Source organism: Mchenga conophoros, linkage group LG3 (genome assembly GCF_057382185.1).
Source record: "Mchenga conophoros isolate Kocher_MC1m ecotype Shallow Benthic linkage group LG3, M_conophoros_male_GT1.1, whole genome shotgun sequence".
Classification (NCBI taxonomy): domain Eukaryota; kingdom Metazoa; phylum Chordata; class Actinopteri; order Cichliformes; family Cichlidae; genus Mchenga; species Mchenga conophoros.
The window spans coordinates 49,038,115-49,064,847 of record NC_140528.1 but is presented as its reverse complement, the minus strand read 5'-3'; the positions used below and the strand labels follow the sequence as shown (position 1 = coordinate 49,064,847).

General features: G+C 36.4%; 1 protein-coding gene and 2 long non-coding RNA genes across 4 annotated transcripts; 2 read left to right on the top strand and 1 right to left on the bottom strand.

Moving 5' to 3' along the window:
* Positions 1 to 2,012: 2,012 nt before the first annotated feature.
* LOC146579162 (uncharacterized) lies at positions 2,013 to 3,314 on the bottom strand. Its single transcript, XR_014891662.1, has 3 exons — positions 3,241 to 3,314; positions 2,928 to 3,033; positions 2,013 to 2,323 (listed from the first exon to the last, which is right to left on the bottom strand). It is a non-coding gene; the product is annotated as an uncharacterized LOC146579162 (long non-coding RNA).
* Positions 3,315 to 9,687: 6,373 nt separating this feature from the next.
* LOC146579161 (uncharacterized) lies at positions 9,688 to 11,765 on the top strand. Its single transcript, XR_014890418.1, has 3 exons — positions 9,688 to 9,823; positions 11,002 to 11,095; positions 11,433 to 11,765. It is a non-coding gene; the product is annotated as an uncharacterized LOC146579161 (long non-coding RNA).
* A 985-nt stretch (positions 11,766 to 12,750) lies between these two features.
* On the top strand, positions 12,751 to 21,246 carry LOC146579160 (uncharacterized). 2 transcript variants are annotated; one of them, XM_085262230.1, is made up of 6 exons: positions 12,751 to 12,790; positions 14,889 to 15,032; positions 15,828 to 15,923; positions 16,558 to 16,632; positions 18,917 to 18,964; positions 21,134 to 21,246. In XM_085262230.1, the coding sequence occupies exons 1-6, from the start codon at positions 12,752 to 12,754 to the stop codon at positions 21,146 to 21,148; spliced, it is 417 nt and encodes a 138-aa protein (XP_085118356.1). In that variant the 5' UTR covers position 12,751; the 3' UTR covers positions 21,149 to 21,246. The 2 variants fall into 2 exon arrangements, with proteins under 2 accessions (XP_085118356.1, XP_085118349.1); XM_085262223.1 differs by lacking the exon at positions 21,134 to 21,246 and adding an exon at positions 20,913 to 20,997.
* The last annotated feature ends 5,487 nt before the right edge of the window (positions 21,247 to 26,733 follow it).

Below are 26,733 nucleotides of genomic sequence, written 5' to 3'. Positions count from 1 at the left end.
AAAATAAAACGTAAGTGCATGAAGTCAGAGAACAGAACTAATGGCAAAACAGAAGTGGTAGCTTTAATTTCTATTCAGCAAAAAGGTGAAAACAACAAAACACACTATTCAATTGCTAAAGTGTGTGTAATACCTGCTGTGAGTAACAGTTAGGGCAAATTGTTAAACCTAAATGACATACTGCTTACTTAACTCAAGTGGTTAGGTCAAGAAAGAAAAGAGTGCACATAAGGGATGGACTGTTCCTGAACCATTTTATAAATGAACAAAAGGTTTACTAACAGCAAGCTGGACAGGTATCCTGCACATACAATACACTATACTGAGGAAGAAAAATTTTAGTAAAACTGAAATAAAATCCATGGACTAAATACATACATATGAGGCAGGTGATACATGGCTTCTGGTTTACCAGATGGACAACAAGATTGGCGCACAGGTCGGATGGTGTGAGTGTTCCAGAGATCTCTGTACTCGTCAAGCTCTTTTTGCAAGACATTGAGGAAGACATATCGTAGAAGGCATTTATGTTCATGACTGCCGTTGAAAAGATGCCTCTCCCTCAGGTCACTGAAGAGTTCAATCCAGAACTGAGTTCTAATGGTGGAATGACAAGGCATATAAAATTTAATAACACAAGTAATTCAATGTAATTGTCCTCTTTAAAAAAAAAGTCGTAATCTTAAGAATATTGAAATGTGCGCAATTTCGTTCAAAGAAAAGCTTATTCACATGTTTTGAAGTGTTTCATCAATGCACTGCAGGAAAAAAAAGCAACTTCACACAAATAACAAAATTTAACAAAATGATTAATCCTTCTGTTATTCCTGCATTTGGCGGTTGAACTTAAGAAAAGTTGTAATATACAGGTCTGTCCATATAAATGTACTATTTTGTTTCTACATGAACACTGAAGCTGTTATCACTTGTTAGATACCACACAGAAATCCAAAAACTAGTGAAAACATCAGTATTTTTTTTTTTAGCACACAAAGTCGAAGAAATGTCTGAAACGAATGACCTCCTCTAACAAATTTCTGTCATGTTGGATCAATGTTCTTATATTACTCATATTACAGTTCTCAAATTTGAAGAATCCCTTGTTCTTTTATTTATATGACTCCCTACAGGTAAACTATTTGATCTAGATGTTAGTTTGGTACTACGTAGGCACACAAATTTGAATAAATTTTACTCAATTTTAAATACATCAATCTTTACTGATGCCATTGCCTCTAGGATTTATAAAAATTTATTTATATAAATGTTGAATGTCAGTTTGTTTGTTGTTTTTTATAGTTCCTTTTTAGGACTTTTGTGGAATGTCTGAGTAGGATTTTCTTTTTGAGTGTGTTGTTTTAATACAAACAAATGTCACTGGTATACCAAACCATTTATTATATTTTTTGAAGCAGTTGTGCATCACATGAGAAAAATGTGTAGGTTACTATGTTTTTCTTTGTTTGTTTGTGACTGTAATTTAATATTTGAGTATAAAGCCCCACCCACAAAAAAAAAAGTATATCGCTGACCACGAAACACCTTCATAACCATTCAATTTTAGTTTCAGAATATATTTTAAAAGCCATGTACCTTTGCTTTCTGAACGAAGACCACCAACTTTCAATCCGTTGATTTGTAGTTGAGGTACCATACATATGACTGTGGGCTCCTGCAAGTTCATCTCCATGGTCTGATCTTAAAGCACAGTGAATGGCTGCCATTGTGCCATTTTCTGTGCCACAGTCTGTACGAAGGCATGCTGGAAGTTGACCAAACTGTGACAAGCACTCCATATAATATTTTGCAATGATACCTGGGTCATTATTTGAGCTGCCACAGCTGAGCCACATAACTTTCCTTGAAAATCCATCGACACATGCACTAATACCAACACCAAAGGGCTTCAGCTTATCATAACCATCCATATGCCACACTTGATTTGGTCCTTCTGAAAAATATCCTCTTCGAACAAACCTGCGTTAACAGCGACGCTCAACACCATATGGATCTAGTCTTGAGAGTATGTGCATTACATCATTTCTTTTAACTTTCAGATTATACTTTTGTCGCAGTGTCTGACACATGGATCTGTAACCCAGAAGCTGACCTGAGCCTCTCAGTTCTTGTGTAACAGTGGAAATGACAATGTCAGTGGGAGTAAAGTCAGTCCTTCTAGTCATTCCAGCATCTTTTAGCCTCCTCTTTAATGTTCTCAGACTCATACAAATATTATGCTTGTTTTCAAGAAAATCCAGGATCACTTCATATGTATGGCCCTCAGAGAAATACTTATTGATGATGTCTGTGACTGAGACTGGGCCTAAGGTTGACGAGAAAACATGAAAAGATAATTACGACCGCAGGAATCCACAAATGCACTTAATAAGTGTTTTTTAAAAAAAATACCACATCTGAAACAAGTCTCAATAAACATGACTCAAGTATTTAATCTTCTTGATGTGTGCTTAAATAAAGGCCAGCAAAAGCTCAAAGAACATGGACCAGGATTCAGGACTTATCACTCTCATTAAGACCTCTATGCTGACAACTCAAAATGAGCAAAATTAGAGAAGTTAGAAGAGTTTTGTCACTGTGTACATATGCCCTATTAAGTCATAAACTAGTTTTTAAAATTATGCTGTAGAACCGGTGGCAGGCTTAAACCAGAATACAGTTCTTAGTACCTAGCAGTTCATGGAATTCTGATTTATCTTGGCATACAGAGTCTTTAACCATACAAAAGCCTTAGAATAAGGAAATGAATATAGTACTTTGGAATGGCACATGAATAATAATCCCCCCCCCCCCAAAAAAAAAAAAAGTATAACACTCACTACTGAAGCTACTGTGGTGTATATAAGTCATTATGAAGCAATTAAAAGGTGAGCAATAAATACTAGAACTTAGGAAAGTGAAGTGCTTACCATTCTCTATAAAAGGTGCTAAAACTTGAATGTTAGTTCCACAGGACCCACAAAAAACTCCAATTTGCCCCACTAGCTGGATTCCACAATATGGACAATACATTGCCTGATGACGACACAATGCCAAATTAAAACCTGAACACATTAACTGCAATATTCCTTAATGACGTTGACTTATTAGTATTTGTTCTCGAGTTTAAAAAAGCTTCATTTCTAAGGCTACATTAAACATTATCTTTGTTAGAATTATCTTTGAATGTATATTCCAGATATCTGTAGTATTATTAGAATCATGAGATTACAACACATTTACCTCTCCTCCACTTCTTTGAAGTGTGTCCCAGTCCTAGCGCACTGGTTAGCATGTTTTGGTTCGTGCAACTGGTCCATCGGGTTAATGTCTCCCCAGGAACATTTCCGTTGTCTTTTTTCCTATTTCCGTTGTGCTTTGTGTGCTTTTGCAGCGCTTTTCTTTTTGCAGCGTTTTTCTTTTTGCAGCATTTTTCTTTTTGTAGCGTCTTTCTTTTTGCAGTGCAGCGTTTTTCTTGAAGTTGCAGTGCAGAGTCTTTCTTTTTGCAGCGTTTTCCTTTTTGCAGCATTTTTCTTTTTGCAAGTGTTTTCTGAAGTTGCAGTCCGTTTGGCCTCTCAGGGCCACCGTAGAAAGCACTTGGATGTAGAAAAATGTGCTTGTATGAATGTGTGTGTGTGAATTAAGACATGTTGGATTGAACACGTGCAATAAAGTAGAAAAGCAGAATATATAAGACAAAACTGATTTACCATAATGAATTTTATTATTAAAATTAATGATGGCTAAAGAAGGTCAGTTAACTAATGTGAACTGAAGCAACAAGTGATAAAAAACAGAAATTAGACTTCCTCTTTAGTATTTAATAAAATGAGACTGAAGAGTGATTAAGAACAAAACAATTTCGGAAAGATAAAAAAAATCCTGTCTGCACAATAAAAAAACCCCACTATTATTAACTATGTGTCACAATCAAACCTTTTTTTTCCCCCTGCATCATCACAAGACCACAAATTGTATGCCTACAATATTATGTTATACACATTTGGGACCTTATATATTAGGGTGACCATAGTTTGATTTCCAAAAAAGAGGACACTTGGCCCAGTCATGAGGACCTTTAATAATACTGTTTGCTTAGACAAAACATTAACATATTTAAACGATGCCTCCTCTGTGCAGTAAATGAATGGTGAAATAAAAAATGTCATATAGGCTTTTACTATTACTGTTATTGAAAAAGACAGCAATGAAAATAACACCCACTTCCACAGGAAACTAATCTTTTGCACAGTAAAATCTATCAAAACTGAAATTTCCTCCACTAATTTATTTATTTATTTATCTATCTAAAGTTGTTGTTTTTCTAATTACAGGCAATAGCCCTATGACTATTTTAATAACCCGTTTTGTAAAAGGGTGTGGTCACAAAAACGTGCACACATGGGGCTGCAGTCTGCCTTCACAAAGTTCTTTTGTTACTTGTGCCCTCAGACTTCCGGACATGGCTCTCTTAGAATAGCCAGTGTGCATGGACTCATCCGTGTTTGCCATTACACACTTCAGCATCATTGGGCAGTGATTTTCAGGTTCCTTTTCACATGTAATGTACAGCTGGCCACTACACTCTTTGCAAAAGCCTCTGATTTTAATAAAACAAGTGAGTGAAGTTGGTCCCCCCACCTTCTTAAAATCCAACAAAAGTGGTATCAAACTTTTGTGCTACGTTTGTGCTGGTTTGTGCTGCAAAAAAATTTTGTTTGTGCTACTATTATTTTAAAGATATTAATAAAAAATTCTAGAGGTCATCAAAGGTCAACCAGCCCCCCCATATTTATGGAATCAAACAAATGGGTGTCAATCAACTGTGCTACGTTTGTGCTGGTTTGTGCTGCTAAAATTGTCGTTTGTGCTGCTTCTGTTTTAAAGATATTAATGAAAATGTAAAGGTCAAAAGGTCAACCAGCCCCCCCACATTACTCAAATCCAACAAAAGTGGTATCAAACATTTGTGCTACGTTTGTGCTGGTTTGTGCAGCAAAAATTGTCATTTGTGCTGCTATCATTTTAAAGTGAAGTTGGCACCCCTACCTTCTTCAAATCGAACAAAATTTATGTCAAACATTTGTCCTGCAAATTATTTTGTTTGTGCAGGTTATGTTTCCCTAATTTTATAAACATGTACAGTGAGAGAGAGATGTTACATCTGTCTTCACTTGCATCCCAGTCATAGAAGCGTTAGAGGTAGTTCATGAGAGATTACAGGATCACCCCAACCTCAGCAACAGGACCACTCTCAGCACTGATCAGTTGTGTTTGCTTTTGGAACTGTGTCTTAATTCCACCTATTTTGTATAAGGGTCAGTACAGGCGGAAACCTAGGTGTGCCATGGGTTCCCACAGGCCCCTGGTCAAAGTCACCAAACCAGTTCGTAAGCAGGTACAGGTGTGGCCAGAAGGGTCCTCAGAGGCACTGCTTTTCCACCACAGGCTGCCACACACGACAACACCACAGACTTTCAGGAATATACAGAAACTTTTACTACCTGCATCCCAAAATGCATCGATGATGTCACAGAGACCAGGTGTCACGGGTTGCTTAGAGGATCCACTCGCAGGACTCATGAGTAGCGTTTAAATAGAGATGGTTTATTTACAGAGCTTCACCAAGTGTATGGACAGACAGTGTGGGGTTAGTACTATATACAAGACGTGAGGGGCAGGGATCCAGGGCTCCAGGGAAAAAGGGGAAATCACACACGTGCTCAGTTCAACCTCTCTCTTCTCCGCTAGCGACCAGTCACTCCTTCCACACTCCACACGGGGAAACACGGGGAATCTAGGAACAAAGAAACACTTGTTAAGTCTCTGAGACAGAGGCACAGGAAACTTGAGCTAGACATGTACTGACTAGAGCCTTCACAACAATCCAGCGTTGATCAGCTGATATCCTCCTTCTAATATACCAGCTGGTCCGATGAGGCCCAGGTGATCCCAATCCAGGAAGGCATGGACCGAGGGCATGAAGCCGCCATGAGTTCCGCTCGTGCAAAACAGGGCAGAGAAGGAGAGAGGGGGAGAGAGAGGGAAAAAGAGAAGAGAAGGAGGGCTGGGAGTGGAGAGATTCTGATCAGCACCTTGCCGATCCTGCAGGTGGTGACACCAGGCCTATCACTGTCCGGGCCAATCAGAAACCATGGCTCACAGGTCAGGTTTAAATGCTCCTAAGGTTGAAAAATGCAAGCCTTCAGAGCCAGGAGTGAGTCAAAGAACAGCAAGGGCAAACTTGTCATGTAGCATCAGCTACAGAAAAGCTTCAGCGACCGCCGGGTGATTTTTTTTTACCCGATATAATATAAAAACAACAAAATGTACTTGACATCAAAATATAACAACAGATGACAAATTAGAGTGGTCTTCTTTTATTTTCATGTCTAACAAAATGAAAAAGAAGTGTCATGGGGGGGACCCTAAAGCAATGCCCCCAAATTACTGAAAAGTTAGGAATTCGAGAATAAAACATTTCTAAAAAAATAAATAAAAAATGACGCTGTAAAGTTGGGTCTTTGGTCCACCCATTCCTGAGACTTTGAGACTTCCCTGGTGAAGGCACAGTCTCCTCAACACAAAACACAACACAACAACAACATCAACACACTTTTTGGTGGGTAAAAATTGACTAAAATATTTTTTTCATTGTATGAATTCCCTTGGAAATCACCATTTTGTGATATTTATACATAGCCACTGCACTAAAGAAGGATAACATGCAAATTCCAGGACCACTCTTATTTACCCAATCCTTATGTGCAGTAAATAGACACAGGGTAGTAATGGCATGGACACACTTCCTCTCCAAGCCTGTGGGGCAGTCAGCACACCTCAATAAGGGACTACTGCTTTCTGCTGCCACTTGTCCTGCCTAATTATTTGCAGCTAACATGAAAAATGAATAAATTTGAGTCTACTGATTCTCATCAAGAAAAACACAAAGACTTGGAGGCAGACCTTTTCTTGAGAATTGATTGGTCAGCGTGATTTCATACCTGTTGATCGCTAATCTGGATTTCATAACCTTCTCCGGAGTAAGTAAGGTTTGCATCATACATTACCATGGCGATGTAGTGTGGTAAAAACCAAAGAACCACCTTCATGATAACCCAGAGTTACCCTAAACCCTAAAGTTACCTGGATAAATAAAATCTTGCAGGTCTCAGACTATATGAACCAGACCGGCAATTTTGAAAAGGACCATTCAGCTTAGTTATTCTGTTAAAAATGTGCTTCGCTCACATGCTGTGTATGATTACAACCATACAAACACTGCACTCAGAAAATGTAGTCAATATGTACAAAAGTTTAAAAAATTAAACAAAACCAACAAATACCCCCACCCCACTCACACATGCACTCACACAAATCAGATGTTAATCTAATTTTATTTTTATTTTTAGCAGACTTTCAAAAATTATAATAGACAGCTGGTGCTCTAATTTTACCAAAGCAGTTTAGCTCTTTTTAAAGTAATGTTACTGTATCATAGCCCTTAATTTTAATAATATTATTAATAGCACCTCAAGAATACTTTTGCCCTCTAAACATGCATGTGTAAAAACCAGATATGTAGTTTGGAATCAGACCTGTATGAGTAATATATGTATGTGGAGGGCACCCACATCTCAACTAAACAAAAGAGGTGGAATTTAAGGTCGTGTGTTTGTCTGCATGTTTTCTGAACTATGATTACTTATTTAAGTAATCTCAAGAACAGAAAATTATGTAAACTGGAGATGTCCTTCTCAATAAATAAAATTGAATTGAATGATGTCAGAGTACTCTGGAGGTCTACATGGATTTGGAACATAACACCAGAGAGTGTGACATCACAGCATTGTACATTGCATAACTAGCATACCTGTAATGACATGAAGTTATAAACAAAATAATCAAATTATCTTGGTCATAGCTTCTTTCTGATAACTGTAGATACAAATCGGCAGTGTGCAATATCATGACAAAAATATAACTCACAGAAACCCCTGATGTGATGCGGACGAGAAGTACAAATACCTGGAGACCATATACACAACAGACTGAATTGGTAGACTAAAAGAGAGGCTGTATACAAGAAGCGTATGGGCAGGCTGTTTTTCTTATGTTTTTCTTATGGAAGCTTGTGTGCACCAAAATGTTTAAGATGTTCTGTCAATTGAGGTGAGTGCAGTGCACTTTGCTTTGATCTTTTTGGGGAGCTGGATTGGAGCTGGTGACACAAACACTGGAAAAACTGATCGGGAGAGCTAGCACTGTGATTGGCAGCACTTCTGAAGCTGTGGTGGAGAGGAAGTCACTGAACAAACTACCATCCATCATGGATATTCCTGGCAACACCACCATGTACTTCTTTAAAAGAGTGATTCAGGTCTGTTGCGCCAAAGATACAGGAAATGCACCGATTTCCGTGACTAGAATCATGTCTGTTTTTAATACAGTTTCCTCTGAGGACTTGAAGATCACTGACATCATCACTTTTAACCTTATTGTTTCTGCAGAGAAATTTCTCTAGAGTCTCTGAAACATTTGATGACTGTAGAGGATGAACTATTTCAAGTCTTCACAACTTTATACTGAGGAACATTATTCTGAAATTGTTGCACAATTTGTTAATGGAGTTTTTTGCAGATTGGTCAAGCTCTGCCCACATTTCCTTCAAAACAACTCTGCTTTCTAAGAAGCCCTTTTAATATCAAATCATGTTACTGACCTGTTGTCAAGTAACCTAATTATTTTCAAAATGTCCTTCCATATGTTTCTATTTTAGTACCACTTATTTTTCCAGCCTTTTGTTGCCCCATCCCAGATGTTTTGAAACATATTGCTGATCAAATTTGATCTTTTTAATGATTGATGAATGTATTTACATTTTACACAGCAGCCCCATATTTTCATTACTGGGTTAGTACAATTTATCTGTCTGGGAAAAAATAATCTGTTGTTTAATGTTAACATTTTCTTCACAACACCGAGCACACACTAACCCACTTTATGTACAATACACTGTGGTTTAAAGAAATGAACATATATAGTGGGATTAGTATAAACTGTGACAAGGATTGGTATGGAATAGACTAACATAAGCAATCACTTGGCAGCAAGGTTGATTTGTAATGAATTAGTGTGGTCGGCACTTATTCTTTTTTGATTGGGTGACAGAAGTTGAAGGTAATTGGATGAAGGAACCGTGGGAGAACCCTGCATTATTTTAAGAAAACTGCATTTTAAACACCGTCACAGCTGGCACTGATCGGCGGAAAAACGCCGCTTTTCCCGGGACTCAGCTGTGTGACGTAAAACGCGGTGTTCAAAAGCTGGTTAAAACGGCATTATTTCCGCCTCTCGGAAGGGGCGTTCAAGGTGCCACTCCCTGGCGTTAAGTGCAGTGTTCTGATTTATTAAACAGTGATTTTTACATGATGTGTTAACCAGACAGGTCAGAAAAGTGGTGAATTTTGGCGCACTGGTTGTTGAATTACACGACTTGTTATGACATAAATATAATTCCATAAGTTTCCCTTTACTAATCGTGCATCATGTTCCAGGTATTTTATGTTCAGGTTTTTCCATGTCCCGTGATCTCAGTGTTTAGTAAACGCTGGTGTGTTTACTAAACAATGTTTAGTGCTCCCAGTTTAGTTTATTGTGAGCTTTGTCTTAGTCCCCTTCTGCCTTTCATTTATATTGTTCATACAACCTGAATAAAAGGCTCGCTTTGTGTTAACTTCATTCCAGCCTCGAGTGACTGCTTTTTGGTCCACACTACAAAGAAAAGGCAGACTCCTGATACCTTGTAGTTTCTGTCTTTCCACAGGTAAGTATATTTCAAACTGTGTATTTTTAAGTTCTACACGCTTTTCTGATGTCTACTTATAAAGTCTCATTATAGTATAAATTTATTTTACTGACATAAATACATCTGTGTAAATGTAATTAAACGTTTTAGTGAAGAATCATCAAGGTTTCAGATATTTAACAAGAGAGCTTAAAAGAAGGTGTTGAAAGTGAAAGTATACTGTAGATGTCTGTGTAGAGTTATTCTTCTAAGTACTTTTTTCTTCTGTTTTTCTACTTTATATAAAGAAAACCAAAGACATTAAAACATTGTAAATCTTTTATATGTAACTAATTTACAACAGCTGTGCACAGTCAAGCAGCTGAGAGCTCACTTTGCAGTCTACACTCACACCAAACTGTCTCTGTTGGCTGTAGTTTACCAGTTGTAATTCCAACTTTTCATAAACGGCTATTTTATGGATTTTATGGTGAGACCAGTGTTTGTTCCTGTGCAGAAAATTCAAAGGCTATTAATAATAATAGTATAATTTTTTATTTTTTATTTTTTTTAATTTTTATTATGGGATATTAGTTGATATGAACAAGAACATGTGAGAACATCAGATATGGTTACCTAATTCTGAACTTGTAATCTATAAACACAGATTTTGACCAGATCTCTCCTTCATCAGCCGTACTGATAACAGCCACATTTTTAACTAACTAAATTTTTACTTTTTTTTTTTGCACTCTCACAGTAGGGGTCATACTAGGCGCCTGTGGCACTTTCATTTTAGCTTTGTTATTTATATGTTTTTATCCTTCTGCTTTAAATATAACTATCTATCTGATAGCTAAGCTTTCCTTGTGGCCCATTACACAATCAAAACAATTATTAGCAGACAGAGTTCATCTCAAAACTAAAGATACTGACCAAAAGTTGTTCTACAGGCTGCAATTTAGCACTAATATAAAGTAATATGTTTGCTATAATCAGTAACAAAATGTCTGCTGCCTTAACTCTGGAGCTATTGGAGAACATTAACATTAAGTGAAAGGTCATGTTGATGACCTCATGGGGGTATTCAACATGTTAAAATGTAAAATATGGGTTTAGACTTGAATCATTTGATTTTAAATATGAAACTAACAAATTCTTATTATTTCAATGACCTCTTTTGGCCACACTTGTATGTGTCACTGATCTATTTTCAGAGGAGGATGCTTCCACAGATAGATGGACTTTCCCTTTCTCCATGCACAGTCTTTGGTATTTTGATTTCCCAACTTCTGATACACTTAAATAGGGGTAAGTTTGAATTTACATGTGTAATATCTTTTTTTGCCGTGGCACTAATGTACAGATTTTTTTGTGCAGGGAGACTGTATAAAACAGTGAATACCAATTAGTACGAACATTTGGTGCAAACAGCAGTTTATAATTTGCAGCTTTGATTTGCTGGCTGCCTGCATGTGTTTAATTTTTTTCTGAAAGACTTTTTTAACATCTTCACCTAAAAAAGTTAGAAAGAAAAATAAGGCTCTATTCTGAGTGTCATCTTTAAGTTTGACATATATATTCACTCATCCTGCAGAAATTAATAAACTCATTTTCTGTATTTCTTTGTTTCCCCTCCTGTCTACAGCGGAGTCTCAGGTGGTTGGTCCACATCAACCAGTAGTTGCATTAGTTGATGATGATGTTATTTTACCGTGTCACGTGGAGCCTGCAGAGGATGTGACAGCTGAGATATTGGAGTGGACACGATCTGACTTGAACCCAAGATTTGTCCATGTGTGGCGATCCGGTCAGGATCTGGTGAATACAAGAAATCCTTCATACAGGGGAAGATCATCACTGTTCATCAATGAGCTGAAGCGTGGAAACATTTCACTGAAACTCTCCAGAGTAAAACTCTCTGATGAAGGAACATATGAATGCAGCATTCCTTTAATGGGGAAAAATTATTTTGTTAAGCTTGTGGTTGGTAAGTAGATACACATCACATGTTCATGGTGTAGATCAATTATGCACCCAGTATACAGGATTTTGATGGGATTGTAAGTGAGGAGCAAATGGTGAGATGCTCATATTTAGTTACAGTGAAAAATTATGTTTATGTTTATGAGAAAAGATTTCAACCCGGGAAATGTTTGTTTATTAACTTTACAGAACACACCAACCGCATCAGAATTTTGCAAAAATAATAATTTTGTACTAGTGAATTACTGTCCAAAATGTGTTTTTTTTTCACCTACTAATATCTTTTATGCTTTTTCTTGCTCAGCATCAGATGCTGCCACCTCACTTCTAATCAGTTTCTCAGGGATTGACAAAAACAGAGGAGGAGTGGTGTTACAGTGTGAATCTGCAGGCTGGTATCCAGAGCCTGAGCTGCTGTGGTTGGACGGTGAGGGAAACCTCCTCTCTGCTGGACCTACAGAGACCCTCAGAGGTCCTGATGACCTCCATACTGTCAGCAGCAGAGTGACTGTGGAGAAGAGACACAGCAACAACATCACCTGCAGAGTCCAACAGAGGAACACCAACCAGAGCAGAGAGACACACATACATGTTCCAGGTTTAAATTATATTATTAAATTTATTTCACTATTTGTTTTGTATATTTGAATAACAGTTTTCTTGGAATTTAATTTGTTTATGAATTTCAGAGGATTTCTTTGATATCCCATCCAGTTCTCCCTCTGTCACCATCGGTTTGGCTGTTAGCTTGGCTCTATGCATCATGATGTTAATTTTGTCAGTTGTTCTTGCCCATAGAAAGAAGCAAAACACGACTAGTGAGTCACTGATTAATTATTCTTTACCTCTACAAATCATCAGTGTTTTCACTGAGCGGTTTAATATTTTAAGCCAAGTTTTGGCATCTCCTTCTCATTTAATTTTAACTTCAAAGAAGATGCTCAAGTTTCCTCTGAAGATGGTGAGAGAGAGCAACTCAATATGAAGGCAAGAGGAAAAACTCAGAAGCAGAATAAATTTGTGAGTAGATGAACATTATATGTTAAGTTTAAAGATCATCTTCATTGTTTTCCAGAGAAGAAATTAAATAGTAATCAAAACGTTACCTCATATTTCTGGACTTGGATGAAAAATGTTGATTCTTCTTTCAGCCTCTAATTCTAAAATTCCAGTGTTCATCTATAAGCTACATTACTCCTTTAAACAAACCCAAATATTTTACAATAAAACTTCCAGGAATAATACTCAACAGAAAATGTGTTATATTACTTTTGTATTCCTCCATAAGAAAAAACCCCCCAAATGCACCTTCAAATAATTACCATTTAACAATATAAACCTTAGGAGTGCAATCCAACAGACTGACACAAATCTACATCCTAGTGTTGGCTTCAGAGCTGGCAAAGTACAGACATTCTGTACTTAAGTAGATGTACAGATACTAGTGTTAAAAAATACTCAATAAAAATACAATTTATTTACAAAAGGCAAAAAGTACAAGATCTGAAATGTAAGAAGGTGAAAATAGCTTTTGGATGAAATTTTTACCAACTATTTTTTTGCAGAGCTAACTTATAAGAACATAATAATAGGAGATGGGAATATAAAAAGCTCAGTATAAATTTTAATTTCAAAATATACCCAACTTGAATGACTAGGTAGAACATGAGCAGAAAGAAAAAATATATAAAAAATTGTATATCTCCATTTTCTGTTGCCTCCATTGTAGAGGACATTGCCTCTAAATAGAAAATAAGTAGGGAAGGGATTGAAGTGGATGTTACATTTTCGGCCAAGGAGTAAATTGAACACAACAAAAAAATGTGACCCCTCACTCATACACCACCGAAGAAAGAGCAAAAACTTTTCAAAATGCTATGCAGGCTTTTATTGACACCAGACACACAAATCAACTTATACTTACTCATATACCAGTTTGCTTCGAATGTCAAAGACAGGCTGTTTGTTGGGTGGTGGAGGCCAGGAGAGAAGGGGCCAGGTGGTCATCTGGTGGTTAAGTACTGATTGATCAACTTATTATTCATCCCGGAACAGGATTAAACTCAATCCATCCACTCAGCAGGCACTGGTCTCCATTAAAACACACACATGCCCACACCTGAGAGAGAGAAGAGGAAAAACCCACAGCCTCTTCCCACAACCAATGGGAGGATTCACACAAACACACACAAACACACACACACACACACGACCCACAAGATCTTGGTCATAACAATGGAAATTAGCACATGAAGGAACCTGTTCGTGCCTCGGCATGGGGAAAAATAATCACAGCTCACAATAATTTCAACTGAGAGCTCCAGTAGATGTACAGGCTGTGATCAGCTGATCTGGGCTACTTCGGCTCTGAGGATTACTCTCAGAGTAACTCTTTGTAAACTAAATTCAACAAGATGAAGCAGATGTCTCACAAGCCTTCTTGACTGATTTCCACTGACAGTTTACTATTTATGCTTTCTTTATAATAGATGGTTGGCGGAATTCAGTGAATAAATCAAAGCATCCTCAAATTCAACTCTGCTACATTTGATGTCATCTAACTCTGATCATGAGTACTTGAGCCACTGTGCATGAGTCAAACACTGTTCTTTAAGTGAAATCCATCACAGTACCACAAACCTAAACTGCAGAGCATTTTCACACAGACTTCACAAAGAATGGAACAAAGTCAGCATGCCTCAGTTTGTTTTACTGGACATTACACAATATTAAACAATAGCTTCACAACATATACAGATAAAACCTTTGTGTTACAAAGTATTGTGTTAGAGTCAACCCTGATTATAACTCGGGTAATTATATGGTATTTTTTTAATTCAGCCAATTTTATTTGTTGTGCTTAGTGCTGATGTGGGACATTTTTTTCCAATTTTGTTGGACTATTGCACTAAATAAGACTATGCAATGACATAAGATAAGACAACTCTTTATCCTAACTTATATTATCGCTCTTTGTCAACTTCTGTTTATTATTTTTATTATCAAATTATTATCCCTGGTCCTTTTCAAGCTGTACCATAAAGTACTACTGTTATGTTGTCCACATTAACTAAGACTAACTGTGAAAGACTTGTTTGTAATCTCTGCCATCTCTCAGTGGAAGTTGCCAATAACTTCAAGGCGGAAGCTCCAGGAGGAGCAACAGAGGAGGGAGGATGCTGAAAATAAACTTGGCGAGCTGCAGAATGAGCTCCAGGATGAGAAGAACAGGAATGTGGAACAAGAAGCAGAACTCAAAGAGGTACATTTTTCAAATATTATATAATATAATATATATTATAATATATAATATAATAATAACAATAATAAAATAGCAGAAGAATTTAAAGGTCCATTTTTAATGTTTTTTTTCTTTGTTTAATCTTTTTACATTTAATACTACAACCATTACTATAACATTAAGGCAATGTTTATGCATGTATATAATTGTTTTTTACAGCTTTTACAGCTTTGGTCTTTCTTCATGTAACATTTCACATACTGAAATCATCGATCAGCTCCAAAAGGAGAAAAAAACAGCAGAGAAGCTGTAGAAGCAGCTGGAGTCCAAAAATCAGGAGTTTTTGTCTTTCCATTATAAACATTCAGAATTTACTGACTCAATTCTGTTGTATTGTAAAGAGTTATGGAGGAAACTTTGGAAATTAATGTTCACTTGATAACAAATTTCTGTAAAACTAACTATTTCTATAGATTGAACAAAATGATAATTTATTTTATCTTGCAAATTCATTTTGATTTATTTAAAAAGCTTAATTAATTATGAATTTCTAATGAAATGCAAATACAGTTGTTTCGTCAGTTTTCCTTTTTTAATATTGTTTATCATTTATTTATTTATATAGCACATTTAATTATCACAGCAACATTGACCAAAGTGCTGTACAGAAATAGAAAAATATAGGTTCTTAATTTAATATATAGTTTGTCAACTTCTGAATGAAACTGAATGTCATTGCATTATTCAATCACTCACGTAAAAAACACAAAACATGTCTTCCATCTCATCTCTCTTCTTGTACCTTCTCAATTGCAGCTTTCTGATAGGATCAGTGAGCTTGAAAGGAAGAAACAGAACTTGGAGAGTGAAATAAACACCATGAGCAATAAATTGGACTCCGTAAAACAGGAGGTTCATTTCATCATTTGATACTCAGCTTTCTGTCACTGTCACATAAATCAAATTTGAACATGTCCAGCATGTTCTGCATCTGCTAGACAATTTTTCATCACTGGTGGAGAATCTTATCTTCTCTGGGGCTGGGTTCTAAAGAATCAAATCTGTTCCTGCTTTTTAATGATCCAAAGAGCACTGCTCTTTTTGAGCATATGTACAGAGAGAATAAAGAGAGAAAAGGATCAAGGGAGCACAGATAATTCATAGAAATATCACCACTTGCTGATGATATCATATTTCCTGCAAAGTTAAATTATGCAGTTTGTTCTTTTATTTTGTTGAATTACTCTGCATCAGCCTGCTGTCTGCAACATTCTGCAGAAGTTATGTGCATGTTTTATTTGCTTTACATGATGGTGCAGCTGATGGAAAAGAGAAGAGACACTCCTGTGAAAAAGATTAATCAGCTGTAAAGACTTTGAATGGGATATATGTATGTTGGTGTGTATATGTTACATTAATTTTATGTATTAACGCTGAAGCACTGTGGTTGGAAACATGTTGCTCACAGTGTGAAGTTTCAATGATTTTGACACTTTTATCAACAAAGCGCGGCAGAAACATCAACATCTGTCTTTGTTTCTGAAAGATGATCAAATCTGAGAGGGAGAAGGATGAAATGATTGGGAAGCTGAGGCAGACGATCCTTACACTGGAATCAAAGGTCAGTGTTAAGAATATGAGAATACAGAGATAAACATGGACATATGTATTGGCTGTCATCTAGGGCTTGGTATTCTCTGATTTCTATAATCGATTCGATCCCCTATTCAGTTCGATTCAATTTGATTTGAATCTGAGGAATTTTGCCTCAGACAGTCAGAAATACTAGAATTCTGATCATTTGTCAGTACATATCAATATTTTTATATCAGTAAAAAGAAAGTTCACACTTGTGAGACTTCATCAGAGGTGTGAGCATCACACCAGATGCCTTTGTGTCAAAGTAACTGTCTTACTGAGCTATAAGCTTTTCATAGCAGATAACCTTAAAAATATTCTGCAGTAGAACAAAAAGTGAAGAAAACCATGAGCAAAGTTACAGGGGTTTTATCAGAGACACAGCCAAGTGTTTTGCAATTTTGCGGCTGACAGCGCTGTAAACAACAGTAGACTTGTGCGTAATAAGTAAAAAAAAAAATAACAGAGAAAACAGAGATTTGAGATAGGAAACTGTTCTTGAAGTACACTGAGAGAGAGGAAGCATTATTTTATTGTGGTGGAAGCAAAACAGCAAAAGTAAGAGGGAATTAATGACGATGTTTATCAAATGTGAAGCGTAGTTTTGATCTTCTTTTGCTGCTGGTTCAGTTAATTTTGGTCGGAGAGTGATGAAATCTATAGCATCAATTGAGTGAGCTCTCAGCTTTCAGCCCCGATGACGTGTCCGTGTACATGCCGTCAGGTGAGAAAGCCGACATCTCACTGATTCTGATATGTCGGGTCTGCCCTCTGTGTTTATATTTTAGTGTGGAATCCGTTTATCTGCTCTCATTTACTGTTTTTGCTGTTTGGTGGTTGTTGAAATGAAAGATTTAAGCAAAATACATTTAAATATTTATATATATTTAAAAATCGATTCAGGATTTTAATGAATCAATACCGCTTAATTCAAGCTAGAATCGATTTTAATCTGAAAATCAATAATTGAAACCCAGTCCTAATGTCATCCTCCCAATGATCATAGACCTGCACACTGCACACTCTCTATGACTTTCTATGAAGTGGTTGGTAGCACAGCAGCTGATATGATGTCGTCAATGTGACCAACCTGCTAATTTCTGTTGAGAAATAAGAACAAGAAACACATTTTTTAAGTGTTAACCCAATGAAGAGAGGTGTGATTTCATTATTAGTGATGTGCGGCTCGATCCTGAAATATCGATTCCTCCGAAACCAATCATTTATGTTCTAGAATCGATTCTCACATTAAAATATCGATATTTTAGTAATTTAGGGTAAATTTGTAGTTTATCATTAACAGGAACACAGTGGAAAGAAACTATAACATTCAGATTGTCTACATTCAAAGGAACTACTTCCTCTTCCGCCTTTCATAGTTATGTGCGAAATATGGCTGTATAAATGTCTCGCAGATGCTTGGCGTGCGCACTCACAACAATGGCTGAGTGTAATTGGAGTCATGTGCTGACTTATTTTACCTCCACAAACAGCTGAGACGTGGTTTGCAATACATGTGGCAAAAAAGTGCTCCAAGAGTGAGGTGTTGTGGCCATACTAGGGAGACATTCAAAAGGGCTGTTGGTTGGGTGATAAATACATTTACGGGGTTTATTTATTGGATAAAATACGTTAAATGTCACCGTTATTATTGGCCGGCCCGGAAACACCAGGGGTGTCCAAATTCAGAGGCTGTTTCCTCCTTAGGACCCGGCCTTCGTGGTCTAAAGAAAGCCGGGTAGTACGTCACAGGCTCCCTCGGTGGAGTGAAACTCTGCCTACTACTACTACTCTGTCTACTCTTTGCTATCTAAAATATACCCGGGTGTGACATGTTACAAACTCTTCTGTTTAATCATTTTCTGTTTGACGTTTATTCAGCTGTGTAGCCCCGGTGGAACCCTCCCGAGGGATTAGTAAAGTTAGATTTAATTAAATTTAATCTAATAACTTTAATCTCAGCCAAACCGATTTACTCAAATAGCGCACAACTTCAGTTTTTTTTATTTCTATATGATGAACTCTGCATTATTAAGTGATAAGAACAAGTAATCTGATGTCCTATAATCATTATGATGCTATAATTTGAGATACAATGAATAAAATAAGTATTGGTATCGGATCAGTATCGTCGATACCACCCTGAATATTACTTGGTATCAGATCGGAAAGGAAATCAATGGTAAAGCACATCACTATTCATTATATTATGACCTTTTAAAAAAACGTGTGTATAGTCTTTTCTCACTTTTTCACTTTTTATTCAGCTCCAGGAGGAGAAACGAAGAAGGGAGAAAGCTGAGAAACAAGAGAAGGTTTGTATTATTTAGTTGGTCATAAACCACTTACCAGTTGTCGTCTATGTTTTATCTCTTTCTTTATGACACTGACCAAGAAAAATTGAACCATCAATGACTACAAACATGAGACAGCAATGGTAACTTAGATTATTAGTGACAATGAAATCCAGTGTAATTAAGCAGTATATAAAATAAATATAATATCAAGATTAGTTTAATGTATTTGTTGTCCTTTGAAATCCAGTTTGATAAAGGTTGGATTTTTTTAAATTTATGTTTAAATTCTTTATTTTGAATTTGAATTCTTTTACCCATAAAGACGACAACCACCCTTAATAACGGGTTTACTGACTAACTTCTGACGCATATCTTGAAATTTGATTCTATAAGCTGCCCTGAAATATGATTTAAAGGGTATCTCCTTGTAGGCCTTGAATAGGTAAAGAATTAAGAAAAGGATACTTTTCATTTCCAAGGTGCAACAGGCAAATTTATCTATTTGATTCACTTTATCTACATTCGTTCCCTCTTGTCTTAAAAATGGCGTGTCTCCCATTTTTACTCTTTTCATGTCTTTTAATGTGTAGCTAAAGGGAAACCATTGTAAAATTAACAATCAGCTCTATCAAGAGAAGAAGAAAAGTCAGCACATTGAGGAAGATGGAGAAACTAAAAAAAATGTTTAAGTTCAAAACTCAGGAGGTGCACACCTTACCATTATCAGCCTCCTGAAACGTAAAATACTAGGAAGAAAACTTTAGAATTCAATCTTTATTTGATAATACTGTTTTGTAAATATGCAATTTCTATACACTGAAACTCATGATTTTACATTCCAGCTTAAACCAATCAAGGATGTCAATAAATATATAACATAAAATTTTTTCCATGGTACAAAGCCTGAAATACTGAAAAAAGGAAAAGGGGAGAAAAAGAAGAAAGAAAAACAAAAGTCATTGACCCTTAAAAAAGTTTATTTCTCAGTTTATTGTAAAGTGCCGAAAGAGAAACTTTGGTAACAGATGTCTGTGCATCTGACTGTTTCTATACACTGAAAGAGATCGTAGAAATTTTACTTTTCAACACGAACTAGAAAATTAAGTTAATAAAAATATTTTATAGTAGATACCAAACCTATAATGAATACGTACCTATACTTCAGCTGAGTAGTGCAATTGTGATTCAATAATATACTGTTAATATTGTCATAAACTGTCTGTGCAGCGGGAAAAGACCCCAGAGCAGGCTGATGGGCAGGACTTAAACTCAAAAACACAACTTTATTGCTAGCATGCAGGTGATACAAAATAAAAATAAAACTAAACTGGAATTCTGGAACCTAAACATACAGAGAAACACACAGAGAAACACACTGCCATGAATGAGGGAGAAAGTGAAACAGACTTAAAATACACAGTACTACGACAAGGGAACAGAAAACACACGTGGAACACAGCTGAGACAAATTAGACATGAGGAGACCAGGAAAGCAAAACACACTGAACATGGAACACAAGACCCTCACAATAAAACAGGAAATGAATGAATGCAAGACTGACACATGAGTTTGGCAGAGGAGTGGAGGAAAGGCAGACAAGACGGAGCAAGGGAACATGAGGGAGAGAGAGGCGACATGACGAACTAGGGAAACAGAACGGAACACAAGGAGGGAGAAAAGACGCAGGGGCTCACACAAACAAACACAGACACATAGAGAGAAACACAGAGGGCAAATACACAAGGGGGAACCTTATAATCCAAGAACTAAATTGTGATAATAAGAAACTCAAAATAGAATCATGAACAAACTGATCTAAATATATTCATATTTGTTCATTAATATATCTCACCAACTTTTTGAATTTTAAGTATTGTCATGTGTGATTGTGATGTGTAATTACTTGTGTGCCTTAAAAACAACAACAAATGTCTCACATTTTTCAATATGGCCTCTGTGTCCAAGGAGAAGAAAAATGGAAGAAAAGACCGTCAAAACAAGGACACGTGCTTTCTGACTTGAATTTTATTTTTAAAGAATTGTTTTACCTTCACATTTACAGCTTGTGAAATAAACAAATTGCAAGGCACCAATATGTGTGTATGTGTGTGTGTCTGTGTATGAGAAAGTGAGCAATTTTAAAATGTGTAACCTTAATGTTGTTATACCCCAACCGGTCACCAAAGACTGCCCACCCCTGAGCCTGATTCTGCTGGAAGTCTCTTCCTGTTAAATGGGATTTTTGTCCTCCTTCATGTCATCAAGGAGCTGCAATCGGGGCGGTCACAATGTAAAGCACAATGTAAAGTACTTTGACTTGGTCATTGTTGTTGTGATTTGATGGTATATAAATAAAACTTAATTGAAATTAATTATATCTAAATGTTGCTTTTAACCCTTTAAAACCGGTCGGAGCCGGCACGCTCCGTTTTGAGTAACTATTTTTAAATCCCTGTCGAACCGGAACCACGTAAGTTAGCGCAATATTTTTTTTTGCACATGAAACCGGAGGAGCTGTACTTACATCTCCTCATCTTACATCTTATGCTTTCAGCTTGTCCTAAGTCACGGTTTCCTTCCACATATGGCTTTGCAAAAACTGCAAAAAAGAACTTGCAGCAACAAAAACATAATATTCCAGAAACACGCTTTCAGCTGTTCATAACATTTTCTACGTTGGAATAGACGTCAGCGCGAACTACGGCATGTTCGCCATTGCCTGCCCGAAACCGTCCGTAAGGGACGTCAATTTGCTGAAAATGTAGTTTTTTACCTTCTGAGCCTTCTAAGCCTATACTAATTAACCATAGAGACATTTATTTAATTATGTTTGTGATTAAACATATAGCTGAGAACTTGCCTAGGTAATCTGCCTAGGCTATTAAAACAAATACTCATTAAAATTCACCAGCCTCACCACAAACACAGCATCACATTCAACCCATCAAATATGTTTAGCTGGTGTTGAAAGAGTTTGTGAGTTTTTTTTTTTTTATTAAACTCTTGATTAGTTTTTAATACTGTTATACAATGTTTTTATATCCTAGTGGTTTATAAACATACCTATTCGTAACATAACTTGTAGATTGCAGTAATATTTTTAAGCAAAGGAGTGCAGCAGAGGCTATTCATGGTCGTTTGATGCCATCTGATGGATTCTTGACAACATGCTACAAAGAGATTTAAAATCAGTTTTTGAGACCACTGTGCTTTGAGATCTCCTTGGATCATACATCTAACATGAGGAAAATAAATATTTCTAATGTTTTGGGGCAGCAGGTCTGGGCTGCTCTCCAGTTTTTCTTTTCTTTCTTTAGATCTCGTGTCAGGGTTCTTACACGCTCAAATTATAATGAGAGCTCAGATATGATGTCACCTGTTACCAGTTTCCAGAGAAGCAGGAAACTAATCAAATGAAAGAATGAAGTAGGGTCTGTCTTAAGAGGTGATGTTAAATGATGAAAAGATGCCATGTATTTTTCCCTTGAATTCTACTGATTGTCATTTGGTTGATTTATTCCTGCATTGAGGTTACTGGGGGGAGGTGCTTTCTTTCCTAATGCTTATATATAACAACAAAGGGGCTTAAACAGTGCCAGAAAAAAAATGTACCCTGTCACAGACAAGTATAGTCTGATTACCCTAAAATCCTGTAATATAGTTCTCAGCTTTTGAACTACACACTACAGTCTTTATATTGTGTAAATTTGTACTTTAATGTTGAAGATTGTAGGTCAGTTGACACACTGGTGACCTGGACTAAAGTGACCTAGTGGTCGTGTCCAAATTCATGGGCTGCATCCTCCTGAGGCCGCATTTGTAGACCGATTACGTCACAGCGACGCGCCGAAGGCTGTCCAAATTCGTAGACTCCTCCGAATGCAGCCGACAAATGCGTCCTCCTTTTCCCCGAATTTGAAGGATGGGTCGGGTGTGTCCTTCGTGGCCTACCATATCCCAGAATTCATAGCGCGGCCCAGCCAAACTCCAGTTTCCAACAATGGCGGCCGCTACTAAGTTTTAAAATTACTCCTACTAATCTTTCTGGGTCAGAAAATAAACTTTTAACATATTTTCAGGCGAGAAAGTAGTTGTGTAAACATCAAATATCAGCTCGGTTTATCAATCGGTTTACCCTTTGAAGACTCCCCAAAGCTGGTGCCAGGAGTCTAGAGGTCCATCTAAGCAAGAGACTCTTACACTCAAACAGATATACGTGTGTTTGCTATACCATATATCAGCAAGAGAAGATACGACCTCTCCTAGGAGGTGTGTGATCTATGCCAGAACACTGTGTAGAGGAGTGAATGCACTCCCCTCTTCATGCTACACAGAGTTGTTACAGACCTCCTAGGATGAGATATTCTACAAATGATTATATACTTTGAGCATATATGAGTAAATATTTCTAAGCATAAATGAGAATAAACAATACAAATCTAACACTAACTTCAATAAAGGCACAAAACTAAAAGGTGGATTTATTTGATTAGCTTAAATAATAATAAATGGACAACTAATAATAGTGAAACAATATACAGAGAGCGTTAAATTCTGTTTTTGAAGGCAAACCGATTCCAGATACTTATTATTGGCTGCAATTGCTCTGAGTTTAGCTTGAGACAATACACATAATTTACTCTTTATGTATTTATATGTATTTACAGGTTAATGTAGTAATGATGAAAATACAAGATGAAATACCATATTCCTAATATTACTGTAATAATAGTTCTATGGTGAAGCCATGCTATTTATTTTTTATTTACCATTTACTATTATTATTACTATTAAATATCAAACGTTAAGCTTGGTGAAAGTGGGTTTTAGAAGTTGATTTTGATTGACACTGATTTCATGTTCTTTGTTTTCCTTGTTTATTTGTTTTTTGGTCATGAGACCACTGTGCTTTGGGATCTCCTTGGATCATGGACTGTATCTAACATGAGTAAAATGCATATTTGCAATGCTTTGAGCAGCAGGAGAAAAAAACAGGCCTTGCCTGCTGTCCAGTTTTCCTTTTATTTCTTTAGATCTCATGTCAGGGTTACACGCTCAAACTATAATGAGAGCTCAGATATGCCACCTGTCACCAGTTTCCAGAGAAGAAGGAAACTGATCAAATGTTAAGGTGAAAGAATGAAGTAGGGTCTGTTTTAAAGAGAAAATGTTAAACAAACACAGCATTTTTCCCTTGAATTCTGTTGAAGGTCACGTGCTCGACTGTTTCTTTACAGTTTGAGTTTACTGGTGGGAGGAGCTTTTTTTTCTAATGCTTGTATATAACAACAAAGAGGCTTAAGACATGATGGTACTTAATGGAAAAAAATACTGTGAATGTGGAAAACATGCAAACAGGCAGAAAAAATGAAAAAATATAAATAACATAAACAAAAGACGTGTCATTGTGTGTAGTGCTGTGTCTTTGTTTCTTTTTCTCTTTCTTCAGCTGCAGTGCTCTGAGATCTCTTGGTCACTTGACAAAAGCATAAGTATGATGTTGGTTCTTAAAGCCCGATTAATGACCTTTGTGATATTTCCAAGTATTTCCAAACCTTTGGCCTAAACAGTACCAGAAAACAGGTTCTTCATTTAAATTTCATTTATTCATTTAAACTAATGACAAACAAACAAAAAGTACCCTGTCACAGACAAATATAGGTTGATTACCTTTAAATCCTGTAATATAATTCTCAGTTTTTGAACTACACCTCTGGAGTCTTTACATTGTCTACATTTGTACTGTCATGTTGTAGATTGGAGGTCAGTTGAAACACTGGAGCTTCTGGACTAAAGTGACCTGGTGTCCAACTGTATGTAGCATTTATTATTCCCTGTCCCACATTGGGTCTAATGAAGTCAGCACATGAGTCTAGAATCGTGTTGTTAACAAAGAGAGAAGATGAAGTACTGAAGCATAGATTACCCATCAGAAAAGCAGCTGGAATAACAATAATGTGGTTTAATAGAAAGCAACAACAGGGAGGTAATACTGTTCAATAAATTGAGAAAAACTTTAGTTATCATTTATGCTTATTGAGTTAACTTCATTAAACTACACTGTATTCATCATTCAATATCAGAGAACCATAGCTTGTTCATTTATTTATTTATTAATTTTTGTTATTAAAATTACTTTCAAGCATCGCAATATTTTTGCAACATATTTACTGTGTTTGGTTGACTTGTGTCCGTCCATGTTTGTGTGCACAAATGTAAAGTATGGACACACTCAAAAAACATTTCATCATAGAAAGGTCAAAGGTCAAGGCCTTAGGTTTGTAGCAGCTGCCTAACCAGATCGCATCACGCTGGCATTAAAAGCATTTGATGAAGTTTCATTTTAACATCACATGAACTGATTGTTTGTTTGCAACACACATTCTTTTCCTCCTCAGACTTCTGAAGAAACCACGCCTCCTGTCACCACAGGTGAGTGTTTTCCTTTAACCAGTGCTGAAGGAGTCATGCTGCACAGCCTCACTCACTGCAAGGAAGCAGATGCATCAGTTTCATTAATGAGGTAAATACTGGTTGTTTGTATAATAGAAACATATAATGTGTGTCTCTGTGGTTCTAACTGACAGTTTTACAGTGTTAAACTGTACAAATATAAAACTGTAATGTAGTTCTCATATGCAAATTTTGTTGTGATTTAAAGTGTATTTGTTTATTTGTGAGGCAGTTTACAACAAGCTACATTGCAATGGTTATTATAACTCTAGGCTGCTCATAAAACAGTGTGTGTGCAATGAAGTCCATCTACAGAGAAGAGAAAGCAAAAGCTTAATTATGCCAAATAATTAAGGGCTCATTTACATGGACTGTTACCTTTTTTTAGTAAAAATAAATAAAATCATTAATTCTGATCATAGTTAACTGCGGATAGATCATCAAAGCATGGTATATATCAACGATGAGTTACAATATCGTTTCATTTTTTTGAGTTCAACATGATTACGATAAGATAACCTTTATTAGTCCCACACGTGGGAAATTTGTTTTGTTATAGCAGAAAGTGGACAGTGCAAAGTCACATAGAAAAATTGGAAAAACACTGTAATAAGATAAGAATAAGATACTGTACACAACTGTACACAATAGAATAGAATAAAATAAAATAAAATACTATATACAATAGAATAAAATAGAATACAAATGCTATATACAATTGAGTACAACGATGCCAGAACGAGAAAGTAAAGAGGAGATACAGAAGCTCAGAATGAGCGTAGCTGCTGTAACAGGCTGCCACACACGGGGAGGAATGTGTCTTTACATTATGCACATTTTTACTTTAATATTGTAGATTGTAGGTCAGTTGAAACACTGTAGCTCCTGCACTAAAGTGACCTGATGTCCCACTTTATGTAGCATTTATTATTCCTTGTTTCCATCATCCCACAAACTGGAAGAATATCCACATTGTATTGGCTTTACTGAAGTCAGCACATGAGTCTAGAAGCATGTGGTTAACAAAGAGAGAAAACGTGTAGTGAAGCACAGATGAAGCAGCTGGGATAACAATAATGGGCTTTAACAGTTATGACAATAGAAAGCAACACCAGGAAGGTACAAAGGCTACTGCACAATAAAACAGACGTAAACTTCAGTTATAATTTATGCTTATTGAATTAAATTAAATTAAACAACTTAATTTTTATTAAACTGTCTTCATCATTCAATACCAGAGGAGCATCGTTTGTCTGTTCATTTATTTATTTTTTATTATCATTATTTTGAATATCATCAAAAATACTTTTAACCATTAGTAACATTTGCCACA

What these genes read in the sequence shown, in the direction of transcription:
- LOC146579160 (XM_085262223.1), top strand. Translation starts at nt 12,752, where the DNA reads ATGAAGGCAAGAGGAAAAACTCAGAAGCAGAATAAATTT. An exon ending in TGGACTCCGTAAAACAGGAG is followed by an intron (nt 15,924 to 16,557) that starts GTTCATTTCATC and finishes TGTTTCTGAAAG; the next exon opens with ATGATCAAATCTGAGAGGGA. An exon ending in TCCTTACACTGGAATCAAAG is followed by an intron (nt 16,633 to 18,916) that starts GTCAGTGTTAAG and finishes CTTTTTATTCAG; the next exon opens with CTCCAGGAGGAGAAACGAAG.